We start from the raw sequence: 19,565 nt of genomic DNA, 5'->3' as shown, positions 1-19,565 counted from the left end.
TTAGAGTTCAGCAGGAAATAGAATTCAAATGACTTCCTCTGAGACACTTTGGTGAAGGCCTGTTAAAGAGGTATGGGCATAGCCAAGGGATAAAGAAGAAGGGATGTTTGAGGCTCCCAGGGACCAGGGAGGTATGAAGTTTTATTACTTCTAGGTCTGTCATCATAGGAGGGAGCCAGTGAGGGCTGGAGTATCAGAGAACTGTCTGGCAGGAGACGTCGCTCCAGAGCAGAGTTCCTCCCCATTTCTTTTTAGTTATCCCCACTTCAACTGCCCCCACTCCAAAAATTAAATCTAACTCAAATTTTACCTAACGAAATAAATTAACAACAAAGGAATAAGATTTTATCAGGTAGGGGTGTAGGGGTGAGTTGTTTGGGTTCTTTTTTTTAACCCCCACTCACTTCTCAAGAACCAGTTTTACCCTCTTGGGGGCAATATTGCTCCCACTGAGAAAGAACGCATGTTCTAGAGACAGGCAGTTGCCCCCCAGAACTGCGGCCCTGAAACAGGAAACAGACTTCAAAAGAAGCACCCTGACCTCTTTGTCCTCCTGCCCTCCAGCAAGCAGAGATTTCTGCCATACAGTCCAAGGAGTCAGCCCCCAGGTCAGAGCAAGGCAGTGAAAAGCAGAGCATGAAGATCTGCGAGCAACCAAAAAAAGTAACCATCAAAGAATTTTTCCAAATTTCTTAACACTTATAGGGAACAGATCTCTTTGGGGAAGCCTCGTACGCCTTGGCAAAGAACATGGATTTTGTGTCAGGAAGAACTTGATTGAAGTTCCAGCTTTGTCCCTCTCTCACTACACCAGCTTAAGGACCATCTTTAATCTCTGGAGGCTCAGAGAGAAAAATGAGGCTATTTATATCTATTTCTGGCAATTGCTTTGACAATAAACTATAATAACAGAGGCAGAGCACTTAGTAATGTGACCGGCTGGATAAATAATCACTGAATGTGAATTTGAGAGTGCCTATCGTGTGTCCTTCTTTTCTTTCATTCATAGGTGCCAAGTACTTACCCAATAGTGCCCTGTGTCCAGTACTGGGCAGGCAGAGTAAACAAGACAGAGACTCTGCCCCACCATGCTTGTAGTCTACTGGAGTCAGGTAATGGTCTTCTACATGAGATTCACAATATCAGAACATAGGCTGTTGGAAGGAAATTGGTTCACAAAAGAATGGCCCCAGATACCACAGGTGACAACTAGTAACATATCAGGTAACAGAGATCTGTGTGACATCTTCTGAATAAATTAGTCTTCTGTTGACTAAATCACCCACTAAATTCTTTAGCCAATTGTTTTGCCTATATATTTGTTCCAGAGGAAGATCATTAAGTGATACCACAATTTCAATAGGACTGGCAATTCAGAAAACATCCTTCGAGTTACTTTTCTAAACCTCAGACCCTTATCTGTAAAAGTAAGTGAATAGAGAATAGTATTTACTTCAGAGGGTTGTTGATGGTTGAATGAAAAAAAAAATGCGTGTAAAGCACTTAGTATCAGGTCTGTCTCAGAGTTAAGTGCTTAAAAAAATCTAGCTATTTAATTTATTTCTCTTTTGGTGCTAGAATCTTTAAGACCTGATGCAGATACTTAAACTTGCCTTAGTTTTCCATGTTTGACACAGTAATGATTTTAGATTTTTTTTTAAGATTTTATTTTTGGGGTACCTCGGTGGCTCAGTGGGTTAAGTGTCCAACTTTGGCCAGTTCATGATCTCATGGTTCATGAGTTCAAGCCATGCTTTGAGCTCTGGGGCTGACAGCTCTGAGCCTGGAGCCTGCTTCAGATTCTGTGTCTCCCTGTCTCTCTGCCCCCCCCGCCCCTTTCTCAAAAAAATGAATAAACATTAAATTTTTTTAAAAGATTTTATTTTTAAGTAATCTCTACACCCAACATGGGGCTTAAACTCCCAACCCCAAGATCAAGAGTCACACATTCTTCCAACTGAGCCAGCCAGGAGCCCCAACACAGTAATGATTTTAAATGTTTATTGCATCTCTGTAAAATTTTTATAGTTAATGAGAGAGTATCTTAAATTTATCTAGAAAATGGTTCAGCAAAGATTTAGAGATAAATATATTTATGCTTTCACTTTTATAATTGAGTTGAATGTCTTTAATTTATTGTAACTAATTAATCATTTAAAAAAGTTGGTAGAAAGAGTGTCTACTGACCACCTATATGACAATAGCCTTTTGTTGGCTTGAAAATTTATTTAAGAGATAATGTGTATTTTTAAGCATCTGACACAACCTTCATGATCAGCTGCATATCAGAAACTGAAAGTATGTAAATGTAAAAGGATATAAAATAATTTAAATAGTGGAAATCTTTTCAGTTTTTTTAAATATTTTAAGTTTTAATTATTTATTTATTTATTTTTTTAATGTTTATTTTTGAGAGAGACAGAGAAAGAGAGTACATGCTGGAGCAGGGGAGCAGCAGAGCGAGAGAAGGAGAGAGAGAATCCCAAGCAGGCTCCACACTGTCAGTGCAGAGCCTGATGCAGGGCTCAAAACCCACAAACTGTAAGATCATGACCTGAGCCAAAATCAAGAGTTGGACTCTTAACTGACTGAACCACCCAGGCACCCCAAATACTTTAAGTTTTTTAAAATTTGTAATGTTTATTCATTTTTGAGAAAGAGAGAGGCAGAGATAGAGGGAGACAGAGGGTCTGTGCTGTCAGTACAGAGCCAGATGCGAGGCTCAAACCCACAAACTATGAGATCATGTCTTGAGCTGAAGTTGGATGCTTAACTGACTGAGCCACCAAGGCACCCCAAGTTTTTAAAAAATTTTTTCAGCCTTTCAAAACAAACCTTTAAAGACACTAACATAAAATAAAGCAAAACTGAAAAAAGAAGCAACACACAAAAATAAAAAATTTCCCAGAAACTGTTACCCATCTTGGGAAGCTGGAAATGTTCTCTTAGCGTTGGTTAAGTGTTCCAGCTACACAGTAGTTAGTTGTGTTTTACTGGATGGATTAGACTTCTTCGAAAAGCCTTTTGGGAGTTAGTCTAATGAGAAAAGAGTACTCCTGTTTAAAAAAGTGGCGAGGGGGTGGGGGTGGGGGGGAGCTTAGATTAAAGCTTTTAAAAGTGCTGATTAAATAATAAAGTAACTTAAAATATAAACAAAATACTTATTAAGTGGAAGCTGGCTAGCTTTCAAGGAATAAATTAACGCCCTTATCAAATATTTTTTCCCTGGTTGTAGGTGCCCTGTCAATTACAGACAAACTGCTTAGACATTCAACCCACGTGGGCTGCCCTAGGGGCAATTTATTTTTCCTTCTCACACCTGTGTTTAATGAGTAGCAGTTTTGCAAGCTTGGCCATTTTCAAGGGAAGAAGATGGGAAGGATTTCATGCCAAAAAAATAAAATCAAGATAAGAAACAAAACTACTGCAATTTATCTTTCTCCAGCCATGAAATAGAAAAAGACACTACAGTCTCTTAAGGCAGAAAGTTCCAAAGGTCTCTAGTCAATGGCCTTCCCTCTAACCGGACTGAAAGAGATTAAGAACAGGATAAAAGCCAAAGGTTTTCAGGAAAAACAGCCTACCTTCCTTTAAAGTAACCTTTGGGTCAAGAAGCTATTTCTTATCAGGGCTAAGATTTTTTTCTAATAGAAGGGTTTCAGCTAGCAAGGGTATTGTCTGCCATGTGTGTATTAGTCTTAAAGGAAACTCATTTTCACTTGGAAAAAAATTGCCTTTTAAAATTTATCCCTTAAATTGTTTTTTAATTTCAATCCTCTTTAAATGACTGGATCTGATAAATTCTTTTTGTGCTTAACCATAACCTTCAACTAATAGTCAATTCAACTCAGATTTCCATAATTGTTCATAATCCTCAATATCCTCCTCTAATAACAAAACATCCAAATAACACCCCCCTCCCCACGCACGAGTATGTGTGTTCCTTTTTAAGTTGCTCTAAATAAATTCTGGGAAAATCCTATCACCACGGCACCTCCATGGAGAAACAAGGCACAGTCCTAAGCAAGGATCTGTTCTGTCTTGAAACATACATGTCATCTCACAAATACTGGGTTTCTTAAGGAGTTTCTGGCATAGAGGGACAGAATCTGCTACTGTATCAAAGGCAAACTTCCTTTCAGAAAGATGAAGAAATGAGGCCACCTTATGTATGGCTGCAGCCTCTTGGGAGTGTGTCCTTGACACAAAATCAGAAGAGGTACAAGTGAAAAGAATAAAGAAATACTACTTTTTGATCAATTTTGTTAAAAAACAACTTTATTGAGGTGTAATTTACAGAATGTCATAATTTTCACCCTTTTGAAGTTACAACCCCATCATTTTTAGGAACTTTGCCAGGTTGCACCCTTCCCAGCAGTCTGGTTTTAGAACATTTATTTTCATCACCCCAGTGAGATTTCTTGTTCCCATTTACAGTTAATTCCTGGGCCCAGCCCCAGACACCTATGAATTTACTTTCTGTCTTCTTTGTCACACTTTCCTATCCAAATCAAGATGAGGAAAAAGAAATCCAAGGATATATCCTGCAAGTAGAAAGATACTATTTACTGAAGAATCCATCCTGTCCCAATAGTCTCCAGAATTCTTAAGAAATGCAAGGGAATCTTGGACCCTAGGCATATCAGTTGAGTTAGAACAGAATCAGAGAGGTCTTCAATATTTAATTAACTCGCTAGTAAGAGATACTAGACTTACATAGTTACAAGGGATTTTGATAATGAAAGAATACCAAGGCAAGCCTTGTTATCTTAACCAAAGAAATGTCTCCGTCTCCAAAGTTTAAGAATAACAACAAAAGTTCAAGTAAAAGGGTAAACTTCCAAACATTCCTATAAAATTCAGTCTCATATTTTTATATTTTTGCTTGCAAGATATTAGAGATATACTATTTCCTTAAGTTATATTTCAATAGGATTGAAATATAAAAGTTTCTTCTCAAATGTAAGGTAGTCCTTTTTCCTCCAAGCTCTCATATATATATTATTCTAATATATTTTGAGTACAGCAAATATATCAAAATATCATGCTGTTGGTTGACAAAATACTTTTCTAACCACTTATTTCCTTCCCCCAGAATCTATGTATTTTAAGAAAGCTTTAGTTTCAGGTTTATCTTGCTTACATCCTGATTTCCAGGTATCCTTCCCTCTGGCTTCCCAGAAATTTACTAGGCATTTTACAAGGGGCCCTTTTATACTTGAAAGAGAAAACTGCTTTGTTGAATGATGATGAGAAATTAAAAAAACAAACAAACAAACAAAAAAGTCTAACCCAGACGGGACTCTAAATTTGGGGAAACCCATGGCACTCTCAACTTGAAACGTTGGTCACAAAGATTACTCAAGGAGTTATTTTATACTACTTGTAAGAAACTGATATTTGCTGTGGGGTTTTTTTAATCCATGCGTTAATAAAAGCAAATGTTAGTTTTGTGTCTTTGATGTGTTGGGTATTTTATAACCATAGAGTTCTTTAACCCATGGCAGTTACTGGAGGTGGAACTTTTGGAGAAAACAAGTACTTGCAGAAATAAACATTTTCCCAGTACTTTTCATAGCTTCTTAAAGCAAACAGGAGGTCTGCACCACGAACATTACTTCTGGAAGGCAGAACTTTGAGTCAGGGTCTCTCTGGAGTTGCTGAAGAAAACTGGAGTCTTCCTTTTGAAGACCTTTTTAAAGCCGAGTGTGACTCCGGTTTGTCTGAAAACAAACTGTTGTGATGAATTGCTAAATGCTAGTCTTCTCAGATTCCCTTTCAACCCTCTGCATTTAGAGGGAAAGAGGGAGAGACCTTAAATGGGAACTTTCCACATTCTTGGAATATGTAACAATTGAGATGTATTTTTTTTTTTTTTATTGGCAGCAGGGGCTGGGGGAAGGGCATTCTGTGATGGAACTGATGTCTACCAAAAGAAAATGCCAAATAAAAGCAAGGAAGGGACTATTGGGAGGCAAGGCTGTGAATGGTCTTTTCTTAGCTTTTAGTGAGTCAGACAAGATCTCTCCCCCCGTGTGCAACAGGCTTGGTGAACGTGGGCAAAGACATGAAGACCTTTCTGTCTCCAGGTTTCAGGTCATCCACGACTGATTTCACTTTGAGTGGAAACAGGCACCCCATCCCCAGGAAAGAGACTTTCCCGCACATTTTTTAACTGCTGCTTTGTCTTTCCAAAAAGAAAACTCGTTCTCTGAATTTCCCCCAGATCCTCCAAGCACCCCGCAGAACTTAGTAGAAGCTCATTAAAGAATCGCTTTCTCCCCCCTTCCTCAGAACCCGGCAGGTACAGCCTTCAGAAGGGGAGAAGTCTTGAATAGGAAGCTGTGAAGGCAGAGAAAGCGAGTCCCAAGTCAGTGCACATTAGACCAAAGAGAGGGAACAGGAGGGAAGCCAGCCCCGCCCTGGGACTGTAAAGTCTACATTCCTCCAGCTGCAAGGTGGTGGCTACTTTATGGTTTTTCCTCCCCCCAAAATACACTCCAGCGAGCAGACTTTTTTTTCTCAGAAGTGATGCAATTCCTCAACTTCCCCCCGCCCCAGTAAAAAAGAAAAGGAAAGGCGGGGGGTGTCTTGCAACCCCTTCGCCTCGCTCAACTCCAGCCCCTCCCTTTCCTCCCAGTCTACCCCTTTCCAGCCGCTTCCCATCCCTCCCCCTCAGCCCCAAGAAAGTTTGACGACCGCAAAGGAAACCAAAAAAAAGTTCCTTTGCCCCAGTCCTGGCGGGCGATCAGCATCTCTTTTGTTCGCGGCGAACCCACAGTCCCCCTGACGTCACCCGGAGTCCGGGCCAATCGGCGCGCGGTCGGCGGCGGCGGCGGGGGCCGGAGGGTGGGGGGAGCCTGGCCGTCCCTCCTCCCCGGCGCCCTGGGCCTCGTGGGGGGCGGGAGGGGACCGTCCCATATAAACCCTGGCGCTCGGGGCTCGGCCGCCCGCGCCGGCAGCGCTTTGCAGGGGGAGGTGAGGGAGCTCCAGGCGCGAGCGCCTGAGGGGACCTGCAGCCACAACTTCTCTCGTCCTCTCCTTCCCCTCTGTCCCTCGGGCCGTCCCCTTCCCCATCCCCTGGCCCCTATTTTCTTGGGGTCACCAACCCACAGAAGGCACTGGAACCTTCTCCCGCAGGTTGCAAAGGGAGACAAACTTGGTGGCAACTTGCCTTCTGGTGAGGGCGTCTCCCTCCCGCACCGTCTCAAGATGCTCAGGGGTCCGGGGCCCCGGCTGCTGTTGCTGGCCGTCCTGTCCCTGGGGACAGCGGTGCCCTCCACCGGAGCCTCGAAGAGCAAGAGGCAGGCTCAGCAAATCATTCAGCCCCAGACCCCAGTGGCTGTCAGCCAGAGCAAGCGTGAGTACCGACCGCGGGCTGAAACAGGCTGTCCCCGGGACGGGACCCTGAAGCCAACCAAAGTTGTGGCTGAAGTTTTGCGCGCGCGCGTGTGCGGCGTGTGTGTGTGTGTGTGTGTGTGTGTGTGTGTGTGTGTGTGTGTGTGCACTCCTTAATGAGAGTTGCCGAACGAGGGCACAAAAGGCTCGGGGTTTGAGCAGGCTGGTTCCGAGGGCCTTAGAATAAAATAATGCATTGGAGCACAGGGGTTCCCGCAGCGCTCTTGTCAGCGGTACCTATTAAAGTCGTCCTCCTATGAATTCATCCAAACTTGCTTTTAAGGAGGAAACTGCCTTTACATTTTCCATCTGGTATTAGTGTGATCCTTACGCTTCAGATTTTCTTTGTTACTAAATAATTGGTTAAATATTTTCAAAATGGGGGTGGTAGGAGGGTGTCCAAATAGTTACATTGTTCCGAACTTGAAAGCGATGTGATTGGTTCACAGTGCTTTGGGCCCTTCAGGATACTTCTCCAAGAACAGATCTGAATTCCTCTTCCAGTTTTTCAAAGACACACCCTCCTATAGCCTGGGCTAAAGGAAACTGCTTAAAGTTGTCCTTCTTGACTTATTACCCCAGAAAAGCATTGAAGGTCTTTGCATATTTTAAAATGTAATTCCAGGTATCTGTCTTCCAAAATGTTTCCACTCCTTTGATGTAGACCCCTGGCCAGATGGAAATGACATCATTGTATAACATTTAGCTAAGTTAAAAGAGAGAAAAAAGGAATACCTAAATATCTACATGTACGAATTGTGGTTAACTCCTTAGATAGCTAATTTCTATATATTTTAGAGTGGAATATTCTGATCCTCTGTTGATTAACTTATTTTTCTATGTTTGTTGCTTAGTCTTGTCAATTTAGTTGTGTAAGAAAATTCCATAATTTAGAAAAAAGAGAAGATGGAGATGTAATCAGTTTTTTCTTCAATCATTTATAGCTGGCTGTTATGACAATGGGAAACACTATCAGATAAACCAACAATGGGAGCGCACCTACCTGGGAAATGCCTTGGTTTGTACCTGTTATGGAGGGAGCCGAGGATTTAATTGCGAGAGTAAACCTGAACGTAAGTGGTGGGAGCCTGGCAGTTAGTATCTTTTGATATATGGAGAAGTGGGTGCTTGTTAATTAAACTTAGCATTGGTAACAAAAATATGTACACCATTTTCCCAGTAGAATTGTCTATCATTTCCTCTTTAAATAACTGTTAATAACTGCTTTTATTTGTCTTTTACATGTTACTTCTACCTTTAAAACCAAACAACTAGTGTATCTGAAAGTAGTTTCTTGAGTCTACTTTTTGTTTTATTCTCTCAAAGTTTTTGATGAGAAAATGAAAGATTTTGTGTTTTCCCTCCAAAGAAACCACTTATGAAATTTTAGTTTATTAGAAAAGAATTTCAAATCTTAAACTACATGTAAGATTACGGGCCAGAAAACACTTTGGGTACTCTATTATAAAGTGATTTGTCAGTTACATAAAACCAGGAGCTGCTTACTTCAAAGTTCTCATTCTTTTATGACCATTTTTCTGTTTCTTGTAAATTATAACAACACCTGGAAAGAAGCACGGATGAGGCTAAAATGGAAATAGGATTAAGACATGACAGTGCCTGGTGGGAGGTGGAGATCTTCAAATTGTTTGCTTTTAGTGTGGACCTTGGTTTGAGTGAGCCAGAGATTACAATGGAAGCCTTCCTTCACCATCTAACCAGTCCTAAAGTAGTGCTTAATACAGTTTTTTCCTAAGGGCCTGAGAATCCTTTACAATAGAAATTAATTTACAGAAAATCAGAGAACTAGTCAAAGTTCAAAAGTTGAGCTTCATTAAAGCCTGCAGTAAAATCTAGATCTCCCATTTTAATTTTTTACATACTTCTGTTGTACTGTGCTACTCATAGAATGAAAAAGTGAGTTTTTCTTTGGATGGGATTAGTGGAATAAAAAAGCTTTTATATATGTGAGGCTCACATGAACTTTCTTTCTCTCCTCAGCTGAAGAGACTTGCTTTGACAAGTACACTGGGAACACTTACCGAGTGGGTGACACTTATGAGCGCCCTAAAGACTCCATGATCTGGGACTGTACCTGCATCGGAGCTGGGCGAGGGAGGATAAGTTGTACCATTGCAAGTAAGGAAGACATTCTGCAAAATGTCAATAAAATAAATGAATTTCTCCATTACCGTCACTGTCACTTTCTGCTATCCATGACTGGATATTCCTAATTCGGGGCTTTACCCCAGGTGACTGGGTGCTCTTATGTGATCACCCGACTGGATCCTGTGCTTCTGGAAGATGGCTCTGTGCACAGGTGGAAACAGTGTTTAGTTTGTATGGACCTGTGAGTACCCAGTGGATCTCTTGAGTTCCATTTCAGTAAGATATGCTTGGAGGAGTTGTTCATTTTAATTTACCTGGACATCTTCAAGCTAGACTGATCAAGTGATTAGGAAGATGGTCAAGAAGAGGTGAATTAGCCATTGTGTGGTCTGCTCTTCTTGTTTGTGATGCAGAGACTTCTTGCATCCCACAGATACAGTCTGACTTCTTTGTGACTTATAGGATTTACCCAGGAAACAAATCTCTATTCCCAGGGATAATATGGAATGGTTAGCCTACTAGTGTTTCCAAGGACCTTTGGGGACTGTGTTGACTCTCATTAATTCCCATTTAGCTAAGGCAGCCTTTTCATTATTATTCACTAGGCTACCAATAGACTCTATTAACATAGCATTTAGTGGGGCACCTGGGTGGCTCAGTCAGTTGGGCATCTGACTCTTGGTTTCGGCTCAGGTCATGATCCCAGGTTCATGGGATCAAGCCCCGCATCAGGCTCCACACTGAGCATGGAGCCTACTTAAGATTTTCTCTCTCTCTCTCTCTCTGTCTCTCTCTCTCTCTCCCCCTCTCCCCTGCTCTCTCTCTTTCTCTCTCTCTAAAAAAAAAAATTAATATATTAATTAAATTAAATTTTAAAAAGAAAGCATTTAGTTTTTTAATCCATCCTTTAAGTATAAGTTACTTGAAAGGCTTCTGTCCAAAAGAACAAAGCAGTCCTTTGTCAATAGACCCAATCAGCTTTTCCTGTACTTAATGTTAGGGTTTATTCAAGTTTATTGGCAGTCTTATGAATTAGTGGTCCATAGTGCTTATAATCTAATGGACAGTTTGGCCTCTGATGTGCCACTGTGTTTAATAGCTTAGAAGAGTACCCAGATTTCCGCACTTGATAGGTGTGCATCTATGTGATTTCCACCAATGTGACATTTTTTATGCTGGGGTAAAACATGGGCTCTCCCACTCCTGAAAGCTGGAAAGCTATGCCCAGTGTGGCCTTTTCATTCCGTCAGCCTCAATCTGCCTGCCAGCCTTTCTTTTCTGCTTTAGGACCCAATTTCCTGTGATCTCTCTGAGGAACCAGGATTTATGACCTCTTTCTTTGCCATTCAATTTTCTGTGTGATTTCCCATCATGCTTAACCAAGACCCAAAGTGACCAGACCTGTTAACTTTCCCCCTGCCTCTGATGGGAAAGCTGTTGTCTGTGTTCTTGCTTTGCCTAACCCAAGTACCTATCCTGGGTGGAACGTGAGACCTTTTCTTTCCTTTCTTTCTTTTTTTTTTAACTGAAATATTCTCTGTCTTTTTCTCTAACATTTGCTTTTTATCTTGAACAGACCGTTGCCATGAAGGGGGTCAGTCCTACAAGATCGGTGACACGTGGAGGAGACCACATGAGACCGGCGGTTACATGTTGGAGTGTGTGTGCCTTGGTAATGGGAAAGGAGAATGGACCTGCAAGCCGATAGGTGTGTGGCTCTGAGGGACGACGGAGAGGCGGGGAGGCACAGCCAACATGGTGGATTGCACCAAAGGCCCTGTGGACGCGAGATCTGAATTCCAATTCAAAAAATAGGGAAGTGGAAATTTTATTTCAACTACTGAAATAGTTCATAATCCACAGCCCTGAAGGAATCAGGCCCAAAAGTACTAACATTGGTAGATGTCTTAATTTTGTTTCAAAAGGACAGGATCGAATTGAAAGATTTAGGAAACAGTCATTTCTTTTGTCTACTGTCTCATCGCTGCTTTCTCGTTGGTCAAGATATAAATTATTTAAAAGAAAAAAAATAGCACTTTTGACATCTTTCTTTATTGGAACACGCTGGACTGAAACAATACTGTGTGTGCTCTGTCACACCTTGGTAATTTTTCTTTTTCAAACTCAAACTTTTTGAGCTTCTTTTGGCCTTAATCTTAAACTCTATAAACACAAGTCTAAGTCTCTGCCTGTAGATTTGAATATATAAATTGTTCCTGAATCAGACTTTTTGTGTTGTAGTTATTACAGAAATCAGATTTTAAACAGCTTTCTTGTCTTTTTTTTATGCATTCATAATTAAGATCGGAATTGTGGGTGTTTTGTCCCCCACAGATGAATACATATACAGATCCTTTTCACTCAAATACTTGTGTGAGAAATGTTACTAGCTGAATATATATAGTCTATGTACTTATTAGGAGAATAGAATTTCCGCCTGCCAGCTCGTCTTGGGCTTTCTTTCACTTTGGTTACTTACTATGTGCTTAGTTATAGGGCGTGCCTTTCTTTTTGAACAGAGTACCACTTAAAAAAATGTGGCTGGATTTTTGCTTACACAATATACTTTAAATTACAAGGAGCCTGCACAATTCAAAATAACCCTTTCCCCCCCGCCCCTGTTTTTCATCCAAATTTCCTTACAGCTGAGAAATGTTTTGATCATGCTGCTGGAACTTCCTACGTTGTTGGAGAAACTTGGGAAAAGCCATATCAAGGCTGGATGATGGTGGATTGTACCTGTCTGGGAGAAGGCAGTGGACGTATCACCTGTACTTCTAGAAGTACGTCTTAGTTCTTTTGCTCAAGATGAGGCGAGGTATTGTTTTCTGGATTCCTAGAGAGACCTGTATGTAACGTGATGTCACTTATAACACACCCACCATACCAGCATGCTTTGGTAACATTTGGATGTCAAGAAAAATTCCACAATCAACTTATTCTGTTTCTTCAAAGAAAACTATAAAGTTTAATAATAAGGTCTTCGGCTATGAGTGACTAAGAAAGATCCCAAATATGCATTAAAATGCCAAATATGCTGTGGACCTGAAGATTAGTTGCAAATGTTTGATTAAATTATCACTGAGATATTTTCCAAGTATTAAAAGCAAAGAAATCATCAAAATCCATGCAAATACATCTTTGGGTATGTAGGTACTATTAACAGAGAATGGAGTGAAGCTCTAAAGTTTTAGGTTTCCTTCTATGTTTGAAATTTAACTGGGGCATATTCACTGGCAAAACTGATGAAAATAAAAAGTACATATAGGTTAAAATTATGTGTCTACGTGGGACTAAGGACAGTGTCTCTTACCCAAAGCTCTTAAATAGGCTTCTTAGTGCCATAAAGAAGCTGACCTCTAGCACCCCTGCTGCTCCTTCTAGGATTGTCTGGAGGTCCTACCTGTTGCCCTAGGGACTCAAGGCTCCTCTTTTGAACTTTTCAGACCAAAGGCAACTAGTTTATTGAAGCAAAACAACCATTAATGTTGCTGGTATAAATAAATTCTAAGTCAAATCTCAATATATTGAACCTATTTTGTTTATCTAGGTTAAAGTGTTTAACCATCTTAAAATGTTCAAACTCTAAATTTGAATTCTTTGCTAACAAAAAAATGAGTCTTTCATGGAAAGTGATAATAATTCTGGCAGACTCTTTCCCAGAAACTTGCTTGTTCATTAGATCTTTTGCATTTAGAATGTTATTATGATCATCAGACTTCCAAGACCTTGGTGGCAAAGTTTTAGCTCAAAACAAAGTAAGTGTCTGACTCAAACCCTCATCTATTATTTAAAGTTCTTCTAATAGCAAGTTGGGGGAAAGTTCCTCAAAGAAAAGTCGTGTATTGCATGAAATTTTGTAAGTCCCCAGTTTATACAGGATGGTATAGGAATGCAAAAAATAAATTGGACATTAGTACAGCCTCCAAAAGCACTTACTTAGTCGGTCAGGGAGATAAGAAAGGCTTATACATATTCATTTTCTACAAAGTGTAATATTAAGGGCTTCAAGAAAAATACTGAAAATAGTGCTACGGGGGTTTAGGGAAGTACTTTTCCCTGGGATATGGAGAAAAGCTATAATATCTTCCTCCAGACCTCCATTCTGATGCTAGATCAATGTGGGTGTGTATTTGTGTGCACTTACATCAACCGTCTAATTATGGTCTCTTTCACCTCGTGCTGTGATTTTCTGATTCATACAGAAATCAAATCCTCCCTCCTCACATTGTAGCATATGGGCAAAACTGGATTATAACTGAAACAATCTATTTGTCAGATAATTGAACACATACACTAATGGCAATTTAGTTACAAATGATCACTTTATGTTAATAATTCCATTTTTCCATGAAAGGTTCACACTGAGCCATTCAAAAGAAGCCATTTGACTGGTAATTTTAAATAGGTGTGTGTTGGGGAAGGTTAGAAGAGAACATTTTAAAGAAGTTGGCAGTACTCTGAATTTTCTTACATAACAAATGAAAAAAGAGATGCTACTGTTTTTTATAGCTTCTTTGGGGCAGTTGGGGGGAGACCTTTTGAAACCTGCTTGCCTCCTATTGTTTCCCACTTTCTAAAGAAAGTCCCCTGTTGAAAGGCTGGTCATATCCAGCAATTACTGGGAGAAAGCTGGGAGAGCATGAGAAGGAAAGAGAGGGGGAAAATAGAAAGCCAGAGAATGAATTTGATCCAAGGACCAATGTGAAAACAATTTTTTTTTAAATTAATGGACGAAAGATGATGAAAAAGTCCTTTGGCAAAAGCAAAGAGGAACGAGACTAAATCCTACAAAGTCACACATCTCCCTTTCTGCTCTAACAAATGGAATCCCATCTTTCAGAAGGTTGACACCTGTGGTACCAGAGCCACATAGAAACCTACCACCAGAGAATAGCTCACCAAACTTTAAACCACTACGTTCTTTTTTTAGCGTTGACTTGAGCATTTGCCCAGCTTGACATGACGTGTATATTGAAATGCTTCCTTTCTGATACAGACAGATGCAATGACCAGGACACCAGGACATCCTACCGAATTGGCGACACGTGGAGCAAGAAGGATAATCGGGGGAACCTGCTCCAGTGCATCTGCACAGGCAACGGCAGGGGGGAGTGGAAGTGTGAGAGGCATGCGGCTCTGCAGACCACGTCCGCTGGTGAGGCACAGAACTAGCCAGAAACCGCAGCACGTTTCGAAACCTATTTCTGCAAATCCATCTTTCCTTTGACACGCCATTTGAGGATGAGTTTGCCATGTTTCTGCTAATAATCTGAGTTCATTTACAGACTGCTAGTTGTTAAAAACTTTGTTTAATATCAGGTTTTAAATTTTTAAAAAATGAAATAAAAATAGATCTTAGAGGGAACAAAAGGAGGTTTAGCCCCAAGAGATTAAACGATGTTTAAGGCAATGCCAATGTTAAAAAACCCACACAATTAATATATAGATATATATGTAGATATGCACACATATACATTCACATACATATGCATTTTTTTACATATGCATTTTTAATACCTAAAGTGCATTTTAATGGAAATGAAAGGGTTATGATGGGTTACATGACTACTTGGTTCTTCTGCTAGGAAAAGGGAAAAAAGTACATTTGTTCTTTTCCAAACTGGAATATGTTTCCTTGTCCTGACATTCAGCTTTCTTTGTAGTGGAAACAATTCTTTATGCGTGGTTTCCATGCTCCAGCAGACTTTGTTGCATTCCATAAAATAATGCACAATCATTTTCTTCATGTATTGGCATTTACAATTCGAGAAATTCAGAGGAGGCCTAGGGATGAGAATGAATGACACAATGTCTAAAGCACTTAAAAAAAAAAAGTAGTTTTCATTATTTCTGGCACAAGAGCAAGATCTTTGCATTGTAACTTGTTTTGTAAGAGTCTGAAGACAGAAATAATGGCGATCACGGGTGTGTGCTTCTGTTATCCTTCTTAATATGTTCTCATCAAGTTTTCACTGCATAATGTACTAGCATTATTGTTTAGCCCGTTATCAATCAACCATTTAACCATAAATAAAAATATTATTCGTTTAGATTTTTCTCCCTTTGGTGAATTTTCGTCTTGCTCTGAGCACTTCCAAAGGTAAACAAGATTAGACTTGGTAGTATCTTTGAGTTATTTGATTATTTTCATTTTTATTTTATTGATTGATTGGTTGATTGAGAGAGAGAGAAAGAGAGAGAGGGAGAGAGAGAGAGAACAGGTGAGGGGCAGAGGGAGAGCAAGAGAAAGAGAGAGAATCCCAAGCAGGCTCCATGCACAGTGTGGAGCCCGAAGGAGGGTTCCATTTCACAATGGTGAGATCATGACCTGAGCTGAAATTAAGGGTCGGACACTTAGTGACTGAGCCACCCATGCATCCTGAGGTTTTTGATTATATCAGTGAAATTACTGCTAACCAAAAAAACAAACAATTATAAACATCAATCTACTGAAATAGTTTATGTTTTATTTTTTTCCCTCCTCCAGCTCCCCTACTGAAATAGTTTAAATTAAAAGGGTAATTGAGGTATAACAGGGTAAGGATTCAATAAATGTTATCTATTTTTATTAATATTACTAATATTATACAGAAAAGGTTCTGTTTAAAAAGTTTGAGAAGCATTGGGTCAAACAAAATGGATCCTGCTTCTATGAGATCTTTGTGTTACTTTGTACTGTGGCTCTTCAGTGGGGTATATACAGATGCCCACTCCCCGGTGTGTATGACCTTGGGACCCATTGTATGTAAAGTGTCTTTGGGTTCTAGTGGTGAGCAGGGCTTAGAGAGATGCTGAATTCAGTCCATCAGTTATTCTGGCATTCATTCTGACTCTTCTTCTGTGGGCCTGGCCTTTGAGAGAACAGATTTCCAACAATTTAGAGAAAAGATCAACGTATTGTGTTGTCTTACTCTGAAAACAAAGCTGTGTTAAGCGGATTGATTGGGTTTAGAAACACACACACACACACACACACACACACACACACACACCGATTCTCAAATAATCCTGGGGGGAAACAAAATGTGGAAGGAGGAACAACTTCTAGAGAATCCAGAATGGCTGCCCAGGATGCTTTCATTGAGCTCAGAGTTAAACAGACGGCCACAGGTCTGCCGCAGGGTGTCAGGGACTTCTCAAAAACAATATTGGCAAGAGAAATGCCTAGTTATATTGAACGTATAGAAGCTGCTAAGAGAGCGAGGGTGAGGCAGACCATTCCAGGAGAAGGGAAAGACATGAAGACAGTACAGGGTACAATGAGTGAATGAGGAGACAAGGCTTACACCAAGGAAGGACGTGGTCAGAGGTGAGCTGGAAGAACTTAAGTGTGGAGGATTATGAAGCTGTGGACCATGTTCTTCCTGGATTGAGTGAGGAATTGTTGAGGGCATCTGCTCTGTTGAGTGGCAGGATAATGTCTGTGATTTAGAAATATAATCCAGATAAGCTGGAAGATGGAGACCCTTTGGTTAGACTCTTATAGGTTATTTCCTAGGCTGAACGTAAAAGCTAACAAAGGGAGGGGCATTTCTTTTCAGTTCCAGATCAGTAACACCATGGATTTCAGAGTGATCTGTATGGGACCCTGAAGATCCCCACTCCAGAAAGTAGTTAGTTGGTTTCTCTCACCCAGCTTTATGACTTTCCTTTCTCATGCCCTCAGGATCTGGCTCTTTCACAGATGTCCGAACCGCCATTTACCAGCCCCAGCCTCACCCCCAGCCTGCTCCATATGGTCACTGTGTCACAGACAGTGGTGTGGTTTACTCTGTGGGGATGCAGTGGCTGAAGACACAAGGAAATAAGCAAATGCTGTGCACTTGCCTGGGCAATGGTGTCAGCTGCCAAGAGACAGGTCTGTATTATCTTTTCAAAAAATAATACTGATAGCTTTTTATTATTAAATTTTTGAGAAGCAGTACATTCATTTACAAAAAAAAAAAAAAAAAAAAAAAACAAAGTAAAACAATAAAGCAAACAAGAAAAGCTTATAATCTTACCACCCTGTGATAACAACCAGGGTTGGCATTTCATATATTTTCTTCCAATCTTTTTAATCTACGTATTTTCTTTCCTGTAGTGGGGATTAAACTGCTATGTATTATCTTTATTTGTCTAAAATGTTGTTATAAGAGGGCTGCTTTCTGAATAGCAAACCAACCATATTTTATACTCTGAATCTCAAATTTTTGGAGCTTCATGATGCAAACTTTCAACAACTTAATACATTGCTTCTGGGCTACAAAAGTGGTAGTAACCACTATAGTGGTATAACTATATAATTGGTAGTAACCAATAACAATTGGTACCTTTGACTTTTTCCCTAGAATAACCTCATGTATTAATTATTATGGCACCAACAGAGTTCTGTATATCACTCCAGTATACTTTGAACAGCATTCTTAACTAGTCTGTATTAATACACCATTGCAAATTGGGAAACTGAGGCACGGCAGCAAAGGTGGCAACAAAGGACATGGGCAGAGGAACTCAGGTGTCACTCTATTCACAAAAGATAGGTTTCCTGAGTAATACATTTAGACTGACTAGGTGATTCTCTGTGCTGGCTGCTTGAAGGCACAAGCTTAGTCTCCATTAAGCTATAAAGAAGCAGCTACTGGTGGGAGATAAATGCAGCTCTATTTACTGAGACCCTTTTGGTTGTGCTTGTAGCTGTAACCCAAACCTACGGTGGCAATTCAAACGGGGAGCCGTGTGTCTTACCATTCACCTACAACGGCAGGACTTTCTACTCCTGCACCACAGAAGGGCGACAGGATGGACATCTCTGGTGCAGCACAACTTCCAATTATGAGCAAGACCAGAAATATTCCTTCTGTACAGACCATACTGGTGAGTCTCCCAGGAGGAAAGCACAGCAGTGAGAAAAACCCATTTCTCACGCCCTATTTTTATTTGCCAGCCTTCTGGGCATTCATCTTGAGGCTGCAAAAGATGTATCACTTTTGTTCAGTCTGGACCCAGGAGACGTGAAGCGAACTTAGCAGCTGAAGATCCTTCCATGTTCCCCAGGACCCTTGGGAAATGACACCGAGGGGAAAGCCCTCCTGTTCAATTATTTCTGACACACTGGGATTATGATGTGATTAAAGATACGGGTATATTAACATCCGTAGGCAATCCCCCAGCGCTAAAGAATACACAGGATGAATGCCTGAGTGCTTTTGCTTCTCTACTGGTTAACACTATGTTTTATTCAAAGCGACCATTTGATCTTTTCTCTTTTGGCTGGGAAAATGAGAGTGAAATTGGATTTAAATCTGTTTTGAAGGTGAAGGTGAATACGCTAAGGAAGCTTGAGACTATATTATCAGGCATCCTTTCTTCTGAGGTAGACTCCCCGTGAATTAGCTGCAGAGACCTGGCTCGCTCGGAACCTTCCTGTGGTAATTCCCCACTGTAAGCTGGGGTCATATGAAGCTGTATGCTTAGTCCCCACTGTAAGCTCAGTTGTCATATTATTTCTTCCTATTTGTCTGTTATTCTGGGCAGTTTTGGTTCAGACTCGAGGTGGAAATTCCAATGGTGCCTTGTGCCACTTCCCCTTCCTGTACAACAACCACAACTACACGGACTGTACTTCTGAGGGCAGGAGAGACAACATGAAGTGGTGTGGAACAACGGAGAACTACGATGCTGACCAGAAGTTTGGATTCTGCCCCATGGCCGGTAAGACAAAGCCCTGTAGACACCCATTTACGCAGTAAGACAGAAGAATAGTGTCCGGTTTACTCCTGTTTTACCCATTAAGTCTTAATTTTCAGGCAGCATGCAACTTTGTAGGATATATTTATATACATATAGTTATATAATATCATATATAATTATATATTATATAACCATTCATATAATTGTAAAATCCTTTCGATATAGTTGAATTCCAAAAACATATAAATGCAATAAAAATGCTTTTTTTTAAAGTCTGGAAATGCACATATTTTACAGGTTTGTCATTTGTAAAGAGCACACAACTTACAGCATTTAATACATAACTGCTGTAGTCACAGACCCACGATATTTACAACATAATT

General features: G+C 40.4%; 1 protein-coding gene across 12 annotated transcripts in view; it reads left to right on the top strand.

The window, feature by feature from the left end:
• Positions 1-7,099: 7,099 nt before the first annotated feature.
• The window catches only part of FN1 (fibronectin 1), a 69,157-nt gene continuing 56,691 nt past the window's right edge, over positions 7,100-19,565 (top strand). For all 12 annotated transcript variants that reach the window (XM_007086099.3, XM_007086096.3, XM_007086098.3 and 9 more), the window contains exons 1-9: positions 7,100-7,360; positions 8,343-8,471; positions 9,400-9,537; positions 11,084-11,215; positions 12,153-12,290; positions 14,507-14,665; positions 17,177-17,368; positions 18,187-18,366; positions 19,027-19,203. In XM_007086099.3, coding sequence (XP_007086161.1) covers positions 7,213-7,360; positions 8,343-8,471; positions 9,400-9,537; positions 11,084-11,215; positions 12,153-12,290; positions 14,507-14,665; positions 17,177-17,368; positions 18,187-18,366; positions 19,027-19,203 — 1,393 coding nt within the window. In that variant the 5' untranslated portion in view covers positions 7,100-7,212. The remainder of the gene's footprint in view (positions 7,361-8,342; positions 8,472-9,399; positions 9,538-11,083; positions 11,216-12,152; positions 12,291-14,506; positions 14,666-17,176; positions 17,369-18,186; positions 18,367-19,026; positions 19,204-19,565) is intronic.

This window comes from Panthera tigris, chromosome C1 (genome assembly GCF_018350195.1).
Source record: "Panthera tigris isolate Pti1 chromosome C1, P.tigris_Pti1_mat1.1, whole genome shotgun sequence".
Classification (NCBI taxonomy): Eukaryota; Metazoa; Chordata; class Mammalia; order Carnivora; family Felidae; genus Panthera; species Panthera tigris.
This window is presented reverse-complemented; position numbering and strand designations above follow the sequence as displayed.